Here is a 10,120-nt window from a genome sequence, read left to right as displayed (position 1 = left end):
CTCTGCCTCCCGGGTTCAAGCGATTCTCCTGTCTCAGCCTCCTGAGTAGCTGGGATTACAGGTGCATGCCACCACGCCTGGCTAATTTTTGTGTTTTTAGTAAAGACTGGGTTTCCTCATATTGGGCAGGCTGGTCTCAAACTCCTGACCTCAGGTAATCTGCCCACCTTGGCCTCCCAAAGTGCTGGGATTATAGGCGTGAGCCACTCCGCCCAGCCCAAAATGTATTTCTTAAATAATAAGACTTGAAAGCTGAAATTACTCCTTGATCCATGGCTGCAGAATGGAAATTGTGTTAGCAGGCATGAAAACAACAAGCTCCTTGTACCTCTCCATCGGAGCTCTTGGATGACTAGGTGCTTTGCCAGTGAGCAGTCGTATTTTGAAAAGAACCTTTTTTGTTGAGCAGTAGATCTCTATAATGGGCTTAAAATTCAATAAACTGTTCTGTAAACAGATGTGCTGTCATCCAGGTTTTGTTGTTCCATGCATAGAGCACCGAAAGAATAGATTTAGCACAATTCTTAAAGGCCCTAGGATTTTTGGAATGGTAGGTGAGCCCTGGCTTCAGCTAATAGTCACCAGTTGCCTTACCCCCTGACAAGAGCCCCTGTTGTCTGCAGCTTTGAAGCCAGCCATTGACTCCTCTAGCTGTGGAAGTCCTAGATGGCATTTTCTTCCAGTAGAAGGCTGTTTTGTCTACATGGAAAATCTGTTGTTTAGTGAAGCCACCTGCATCCGTGATCTTAGCTAGATCTTCTGGAGAACTTGCTGCAGCAGCGGCTTTGGCTGGTTCACCTTGCATTCTTACGTTATGGAGATGGCTTCTTTCCTTAAGCCTCAGACAACCTCTGCTAGCTTCAAGCCTTCCTTCTGTGGTTTCTTCACCTCTCTGAGCCTTCATAGAATTGAACAGAGTTGGGGCCTTGCTCTGGATTAGGCTTTGGCTTAGGAGAATGCTGTGGCTGGTTTGATCTTCTATGCAGACCATTAGCATTTTCTTCATATCGGCAATAAGGCTGTTTTGCTTTCTTATCATTCCTATGTTCACTGGAGCAACACTTTTAATTTCCTTCAAAAATTGTTTCTTTACATTCACCACTTGGATAACTGTTTGCCACAAGAGGCCTAGCTTTCAGCCTGTCTTGGTTTTCAACGTGCCTTCCTCACCAAGCTTAATCATTTCTAGCTTTTGATTTAAAGTGAAAGATGTACAACCCTTTCTTTCACTTGAACACTTAGAGGCCACTGTAGGGTTATTATTAATTGGCCTAATTTCAATATTGTTGTGTCTCAGGGAATAGGGAGGCCAGAGAAGAAGGAGAGAGATGAGGAAACCAGTGGTCAGTGGAGGAGTCAGAACACACAAAACATTTACCAGGCTTGCCACCTTATGTGGGCACAGTTCGTTGCACCCAAAACAATTTCAATAGTAGCATCACAGATCATTGATCACATATTGCCATTAAAACTATAATAAAAATGAAAAGGTTTGAAACATTGAGAGAATTACCAAAATGAGACACAGAGACACAAAGGAAGCACATGCTGTTAAAAAAAAAAAATGGCACCAGTAGACCATGCTCAACAAGGTTGAGTTGCCACAAACCTTCAATTTGTTTTAAAAAAAAAAAAAAAAAAGGAATATCTGCAAAGTGCAATAAAACAAGGTATGCCTGTATGTGCAAGGCTCGAAAACAAGCAGAAGTATACATTACATTGTTGAGAGACATAAATCTTTGCATTAATACTATGAAAGAAAATAGGCCAGGCACAGTGGCTTGAGCCAGTAATCCTAACCCTTTGGGAGACCAAGGTGGAAGAATTGCTTGAGGCCAAGAGTTCAAGATCAGCCTGGGCAACACAGTGAGACCCCATAGCTACAAAAATGTTTTTAAAAATTAGCCAGGCACAGTGGTGCACACCAGTAGGCCCAGCCTACTGAGGTGGGAGACTGAGGTGGGAGGATTGCCTGAGGCTGCAGAGAGCTGTGATTGCACCACTGCACTTGGGTGAAAGAGTGCAAGACCCTGTCTCAAAACACACACACACGGCCGGGCGCGGTGGCTCACGCCTGTAATCCCTGCAGTTTGGGTGGCCAAGACGGGTGGATCACGAGGTCAGGAGATCAAGACCATCCTGGCTAACACGGTGACACCCCGTCTCTACTAAAAAATACAAAAAAACTGGCCAGGCGCGGTGGCAGGCGCCTGTAGTCCCAGCTACTCAGGAAACTGAGGCAGGAGAATGGCATAAACCTGGGAGGCGGAGCTTGCAGTGAGCCGAGATCTGGCCACTGCACTCCAGCCTGGGTGACAGAGCGAGACTCTGTCTCAAAAACACACACACACACGAGAAAACTGTTATAAAAAGGAACACAGTAAAATCTCTCCAACCTACCCAGGATCCCCTCTGTGGCTCCTTATGGAATAATTCCACATGGGAAAAAAAGAGAAAATAGTATACACAAAAATCAAGATAGTGATCAAATGACCTCTGGGTGGGAGAGAAGGTGAGCTGTGAGGCAGCACAGAAGTTTTAGGGATGTTCTAGTTCTTAAGTTGAGTGGTAGCTATATGGAGATTTATCTTATTAGTCTTTAAATATGTATATCATAAATGTGTTTTGCTATGCACAATATATCAAAGTAAAATTTTTTAGATGTGAATTGAGCCAAATAGCAGTGGATTGAGGAGTAAATGAGCCAGAAGAGACGGTCGCTGGCCCCCCTCTGCCAGAACGTGGTGAGATAGGAAGGAATAGAGAGAGCTCCAGGGAGAAGTCCAGAGTGGGGTTTAATGAAAAGGAAGGAAGCATGCTTGTAAGTTGCAGGAAAAGAGCCTTCCAAAGGGGAGAGGGTTATAGTGGGAATGGGGGCACTGATTTTTTTTTTCAGTGAGTGAAACAAACAAGGGTCGTCTGGCCATACTTGAACTTAGTCTTTAAGAAATAGAGATGCAGCTCTAAAATGTTGTCCCCAGACGTGTGTCCTTGTCTGTGCTTCCAATAGCAAGAGTTGCCTTATTAAAGCTGCTGATTCCTGAAGAAGATAAAACAGCGTTTCTCATTTGGATGTCATTTGAAATGTTTGTTTTTCCATTCAGGAGGCTTTGTGAGAGCTTGTCTTTCCCTTTGGCCAGTTCTTACTCACTTGGTACCCACAGTTCTTACTCCTTTCCGAGCTTTAGTACAGATAATTAAATCTACTTTTTCCTAATTAATAAGGTGGTGAGTTTTCTTTCTCTTTACCACCCTGGTGTTTATGATAGCAAAATGTGTATATTTTAGTAGCTAACAAAGATTTAGGAGAATAGTGGAATTCATTTCCCTCTGGAAACAAAGGGCTTTGAGCACTACCTAGCACAACATAAGGGCAATATACAGGTTTGTCACATAGAAATGTGAAACAGGCCAGGCATGGTTGCTCATGCCTGTAATCCCAGCACTTTGGGAGGCTGAGGAGGGAGGATCACTTGAGCCCGGGAGTTCAAGACCAGCCTGGGAAACATAGTGAGACCTCATCTTTGCAAAACCTTTTAAAAGTTAGCTAGGTGTGGTGCCCATCTGTAGTCCCAGCTACTCAGGGGGCTGAGATAGGAGGATCCGTTGAGCCCAGGAATTTGAGACTGCAGTGAGCTATGATCATGCCACTGCACTCTAGCCTGAGTAACAGCAAGATTCTGTCTAAAAAAAGAAGAAATATTAAATAAATAAGTGCATAATGAAGTTCTAAATTGAGTCTTTGGAGATATTTCAGTAACAGGAAAATTTAGAACAGTTTACCAGGAAAGTCTTTTCAATAATATTTCCTGTTTATGCAGTAATAATATGTTATTAACAAGTCACTGTAAGCTATAAGTATGTGTGTATTTCCTTTCGCATTCAGTACAAGTCTCAAGTACTCACACCCGGGAGAGACAGATGGCACCAGACTCCTGCTCATTTGTGACGTAGCCCTCGGGAAGTGTATGGACTTACACAAGAAGGACTTTTCCTTAACTGAAGCACCACCAGGCTACGACAGTGTGCATGGACTTTCACAAACAGCCTCTGTCACCACAGACTTTGAGGTATTTTTATATTAAGGAACAAGCAAAGAGGGTCTTCAATGCTCTAAGAGGAGCCTCAGTTTTTTGCTCCTGTTTTCATTAAATATGCGTAAGTTTAAATAATTGTTAAATATTTACTGTATGAATTCAACATTTTCTAAATTAGCAAACATGCTTTTGTGAAAACATCTGCCAAAACAGGTTTTTTGTTGTGATTGTTGTTAATCACCTACTGATTTCTGTTTGCTCTAGGATGATGAATTTGTTGTCTATAAAACCAATCAGGTTAAAATGAAATATATTATTAAATTTTCCATGCCTGGAGATCAAATAAAGGACTTTCATCCTAGTAATCGTACTGAATTAGAGGAATACAGACCTGAGTTTTCAGACTTTTCAAAGGTTGAAGGTAGGACAATTTTCTTGAATGCTGTTTTATGTTATTATGTTTATAGACCTCAAATGTTATATTTTCACTGGAATATATATTTGCATTTGTTAGATCTATGACCTCATCCATAAGTATTTCATTTCCTTTCAGTCTCAGAATAGTTTCCCACAAATTTCTCTCAGTGTTAACATCAGTCAAACTCCTCTGCCTAATATCAAAATAAAGCACTTAATTTTAAAATATATGTATTTCTTTTTTTTCTTTTCTTTTCTTTTTTTTTTGAGACAAAGTCTCACTCTGTCCCCCAGGCTGGAGTACAGTGTGTGATCAAAGCGCATTGCAGTCTCAAACTCCTGGGTTCAAATGATCCTCCTGACTCAAGCTCCCAAGTAGTTAAGACTACTCTCTATGACTTTTGTTTTTTTTTTTAGAGACAAGGTCTCACTGTGTTGCCTAGGCTGGCCTGAAATTCCTGGCCTCAAGCGATCCTCCTGCCTCGGTATCCCAAAGTGCTGGGATTACAGATATGAGCCACCATGGCCAGCCTCATTTCCTTTTTTATCTTGCATACATAAAAACCAGGATGCTTGAGGAAGGTTAAGCGATCTCAAAATTCCATGTGACTTTATTAACACACTGAAGTTGAGCTTATTCCCTTCAGGAATAGCCAAGGCTAAATCCTGTGGAACCTTGCTAAGATGTCATGGTGCAGAAAGTGTAATGGGGTGGGTAGGGTAGAACAGACAGCAGAGCCGCTGTGGGGTCAGGAAGCCCAGGGTTTCAGTGTCGCCCTGCCGCCCTGCAGTCTTGAAACTGCATGACCTTTTGCGCTCCACCTTCTCTCCGATGGGAATGAGAGCAGTACCTGCACGACAGAATTGCTGTAAGGGTGGAAGGGGAAACCGGAGGCACTGAGTAAATTGTCATGTGTGGTGTACATGTTAGCCGTGGTAGTGCCAGCGTAAACAGGATATTCACTTCTCAGAGTATCATGAGCCCAAACAATTACGGTGTTAATTAGTAGGACTGTAAGAACACAGTAACATTTTTGACGGTGCTCAAATTATTTGTTGTCAGAAACGCATGTGTGTTCAGAGGTGACTCCAGTTTTTTCTCTGGGAGTCATTAAGGGAAACATCTGGCAAGACACTATGTATTTTTATTTCCTAACCTCATCTGTATGTTCGTACCACTTTAGAATAGGATGTGAACGTTTTTCAATATGCGCCGTAGGAGTTGATTCAGTCTTCCTTGGACTGAAAATCTGTGTTGTTTCATGCCATCCCAAAATGCTTGTGTGGCACCATAAATACTAGTGACTGAGCCCTTCCACACTACAAGCCAGGGAATGCTGACACCTGGATTCAGGCTTCAGCCACACTTGAGAGAGTCTGAAGACCTCTGTGTATTTGTGTGTATGTTTAAATGCATGTCAAGTAATGCTATGTTTTCAATAGGACACCCCAAAGTCTCCACATTCAAAAGGCAGAAGAGCACATGCCTGTAGTCCCAGATACTTGAGAGGCTGAGGCAGGAGGATTACTTGAGCATAAGAGTTCAAAACCAGCCTGGGCAACATAGTGAGACTCCCATCTCTACCAAAAAAAAAAAAAAGAAAAGAAAAGAAGAAAAAATGAATTTAAGCAGAAGAGTCTTTAAAAAAAAAAAAGGCAGGCCATGTATGGTGGCTCACACCCATAGTCCCAGCACTTTGGGAGGTCAAGGCAGGTAGATCCCTTGAGTCCAGGAGTTCGAGACCAGCCTGGGCAACATGGCTAAACCTCATCTCTATGAAACATACCAAAAATTTAGCTGGGCATGGTGGTGCATGCCTGTAGTCCCAGCTACTCAGGAGGCCGAGACGGGAGGATCACCAGAGCCGCAACGGATGAGTCTGCTGTGAGCAGAGATTGTGCCACTGCACTCCCACCTGGGTAACAGAGTGAGACGCTGTCTCAAAAAAAAAAAAGAAGGCACCTCCCATTTTTCTAATGTGGGTTCACTTGCTTTTCAGAATTGGCTATTGAAAATCATAAAATGCTATTTGTCCAATATCCCTAAAATATAATGCATGAAGGCATGGAGAAGGAATAAAGATCAAGACAACAAACATAGACAGGGATGGTTTTGAAAGCTAAGGGTAACATTTTTAACGTTTAGATTACCAGTTACCAGATGCCAAAACTTCCAGCAGCACCAAGGCCGGCCTCCAGGACGCGTCTGGGAACTTGGTTCCTCTGGAGGATGTCAACATCAAGGGGAGAATCATAGACACTGTAGCCCAGGTATGTTTTCTGTGGCTTTATGACACTTAAACTACATGGATGTAAACCATACATGAGAATTTGATTGCAGTTGCATGAGCTAAAGGGAATAGATACATTTCTAAAATTCATTTATTCAAAAGCTATTCACTGAGCACTCCGTGCCAGGGACTAGCTAGGCTCTGAGCATCCAGCAATGCACAATACCAGAGCTCTGCCCTTGTGGAGCACACACTGTGTGGGGGAATAGGCAGTCACCATGATGAAAGAGTGAAACACATGACACGTTAGATGGTGACAGGGGCTGAGGAGAAAAATGAAAGCAGGAGGGGATAGGAGCTGTGAAAGACGGGGCCTTTGAACCTGTAAACAGAATGGCTGAGGAGGCCTCCCTGAGAAGGTGACACCTGCATACAGACCTGAAGGAAGTGGGGGCTAAACCGTGTGGACATCAGAGGATGCTTATTCCAGGCAGTGGCAACATCACATGCCAAGGCTCTGAGGTGGGAAGGAGGCGGATCTGGTCCAGGCACGCCAAGGAGACGCACTGTGGCTGCAGTGGGGTGGAAAGGGGAGAGTGCATGAGGACTGAGTCAGAGAGGTGAGGGGCTCTCACATCAGCACACAGGTCATGCTGTCCTTGACTGTGAGTGAAATGGAAGCTTCTAGATGTTTGGCAGAGAAATGACATGAACAGACCTGTTTTAACTGGCTCACTCTGACCACCATGTTGGGAACAGTAGGAAGAGGACCAGTGGGAGAAATGTTAGGTCACGTTCCCTGGAAAGCAGACTCTGGATGGAATTTGTTTTCAGGAAGCCTGTGGGACTGTGCCTGTGGGAGCTGCACCTGTGAGGGAGTGAGGGAGGCAGGATGTGGCCAAGGAGACAACAGAGTCCTCAGATGATCTTGGGGGAAGCTCTGGGCCAGAGTGGTCCTTGAGAGAAGGTCTGAATGAAGGCAAGGGGGCCAGGCTTTGTAGCCCCACTGGGGCCAGTCCTGGGATATGGGCTGCTCCAGGGAGGGGTCAGAACCTTGGCTAAGGCAGTTTGTCTTTGGCTGAGGATGGTTCCTGGGGAGGCGCCCCACAGGTGACACTCCTAGCAGTCTCAGTTCTGAAGGGGACACAGCGGGCACAACGTCACATCACGTAGAGGAGATGACTGATTGACAGAATTCAGTTAAGGGACCTGGTGATGTGGAGAATAATGTGTGCAGTGGGGGTGTAGGAAGTGATGGAGTCTGCCAAGGCCTGAGGGCAGAGCCAGTCAGATTTGCTGATAGGGACGGGACACGAGAGAAAGACAGTGGCCCAGGATGACAGCAGGGTGTTTGCCCTGAATGACTAGAAGGATCATATTTGCATTTACTAGAATGGGCAAAGTCACAGGAGGGCAGGTTGGGGGCCAGCTGGAGTTTATCTTTGGCCAAGCAGGTCTTGTGACTACACAGGACCAGGGAGGAGACCCAAGCTGAACTCACAAGTGGGGAGTCAGCAGCATTCAGGTAGTGGTTAAAGTCATGAGCCCAGATGAAACACCCAGAGAATCAGTAGAGAACAGAGGCCAACATGGAGAGGTAGGGGAGGAGGCTGAGTCAGCCATGGAGACCAGGAGGGAGTGGCTGTGGAGACACATAAGGGCAGCTGAACAGGGAGGGGAGGAAAGGCTGCTGGTGGGTCTCGTGAATAACAACCCAGCCCTGACCATTGGATTTAGCAGTGAGACTGTTTGCCTTTTGATGGTGTGGTGGGGGTGAAAGGCTGATCAGAGTAAGTTCAAGACAGAATGGGAGGAAGAATTGGGAGACAGAGGGGAGAAGATGAGACAGCAGCTGAAGAGAAGTGGGGGTTGAAGACGCAAGAAACAACACCATACGTGGGAGTCGGTGCAGGAGGGAAGCCTGGTGATCTGGGAGAGGGGAATTGCTGGAACTGCTTCCTTCTCTACATCCTTCTCTATGTTTTATTGTATAAATAGGAAATATTGTTGAAAAGACTTTCCTGGTAAACCGTTCTGAATTTTACTTTTATCGAAATATCTCTGAAGACTTAATTTAAAACTTTATTATGCCCTTATTTATTTAACATTTCTATGTAATAAACATGTATATTGCCCTTATGTTGTGCCAGGCAGTGATCAAAGCACTTTCTTCCCAGAGAGAGATGAATTCTACTGTTCTCCCAAATCTGTGTTAGCTACTAAAATATAAACATTTTGCTGTCATAAATACCAGGGTGGTGGCCGGGTGCAGTGGGTCATGCCTGTGATCCCAGGACGTTGGGAGGGAGGCCGAGGCAGGAGGATTGCTTCAGCTCAGGAGTTCCAGACCAGTCTGGGGAACATGGAGAAACCCCATCTCGACAAAAATGGGCTGAGCACAGTGGTGTACACCTGTAGCCCCATCTACTTGGGAGGTTGAGATGGGAGGATGACTTGCCATTTCTAGAATGGGCAAAGTCACAGGAGGGCGGATTGGAGGAGGCAGAGGTTGCAATGAGCCAGGATCGCACCACTGCACTCCAACCTGGGTGGTAGAGGGAGACCCTGTCTCAAAACAACCAACCAACCAAAAAAACCAGGTTGTTGAAAGAGAAGGAACAAACCCTACCTTATTAAATTATCTGCACTAAAGCTCACAAAGAGCATTAAATACCAACTGAGTAAGAACTGGTCAAAGCAAAAAGACAAGCATCGCAGGAGGGTTATTTAATGCAGGTGCTGGGTCCACAGCCAGGAGCTTGCAGCAGGTTCATCATCCACAGTCACAGGATGGAAGGCAGCGCCAGGGGTGCCAGGTGGCCAGATGCAGTGGTAGAGCTTGGAAAGTTTTCAGTTTTCTAAAATTGAATTGGTTTGCTAAGATTTGGCCTCATTATCGGCTTCTGACACTGAAGATTGTATTGAACAGCCATAAAGGCCTTTTAGGAGGTTGAGAACATTCTAGTACAGTGCCGTGGTGTTCTGATCCCTGTAGAGGGAAATTAGTTTCATTTTAGTGATCACCTTAAACTGGGGAGACGGGGTGTTGGGTGAGAAGGGCAGTTTGGATATAGCTGACCTCCACCCCTGGGCCCACTCTGACCCATACGCACATCCTCAAGGCAGCTCAGAGCAACATCACAGACTTTGAAAAGACCTAGCTGTGGGCTCATGGGACATGTTCTATTTCTGCCAATCCCTTTGGCACCGCTTAGGATCGGTAAACATAATGGTTATCACGTCCTGGGAGTCAGGCCCTCAGCTGAGTTTTCCACATGCAGTACTTAATTCTCTCAGACTCCATGAGCCAAGTGCTATAATTATGCCCATTGTTTGGGTGAGGAAGCTGAGGCCCAGGGACAAACAATATGATAAAGCCCAAATTTGAACTCAGATCATTCTGATTCCAACGTCCAGGTTCTTTTTTTTTTTTTT

General features: G+C 44.9%; 1 protein-coding gene across 1 annotated transcript in view; it reads left to right on the top strand.

The window, feature by feature from the left end:
• PARP4 (poly (ADP-ribose) polymerase family, member 4) overlaps nucleotides 1-10,120 on the top strand; it is a 114,027-nt gene that overhangs the window by 31,782 nt on the left and 72,125 nt on the right. The window contains 3 exon segments of the mRNA XM_011959151.1: nucleotides 3,887-4,070; nucleotides 4,302-4,458; nucleotides 6,601-6,725. Of these exon segments, the coding sequence (XP_011814541.1) occupies nucleotides 3,887-4,070; nucleotides 4,302-4,458; nucleotides 6,601-6,725 (466 nt within the window).

This window comes from Colobus angolensis, unplaced genomic scaffold (assembly GCF_000951035.1).
Source record: "Colobus angolensis palliatus isolate OR3802 unplaced genomic scaffold, Cang.pa_1.0 Scaffold113, whole genome shotgun sequence".
NCBI classification, from domain to species: domain Eukaryota; kingdom Metazoa; phylum Chordata; class Mammalia; order Primates; family Cercopithecidae; genus Colobus; species Colobus angolensis.
Note: the sequence above shows the minus strand (reverse complement) of the source record. Positions and strands in the feature narration are given on the sequence as shown.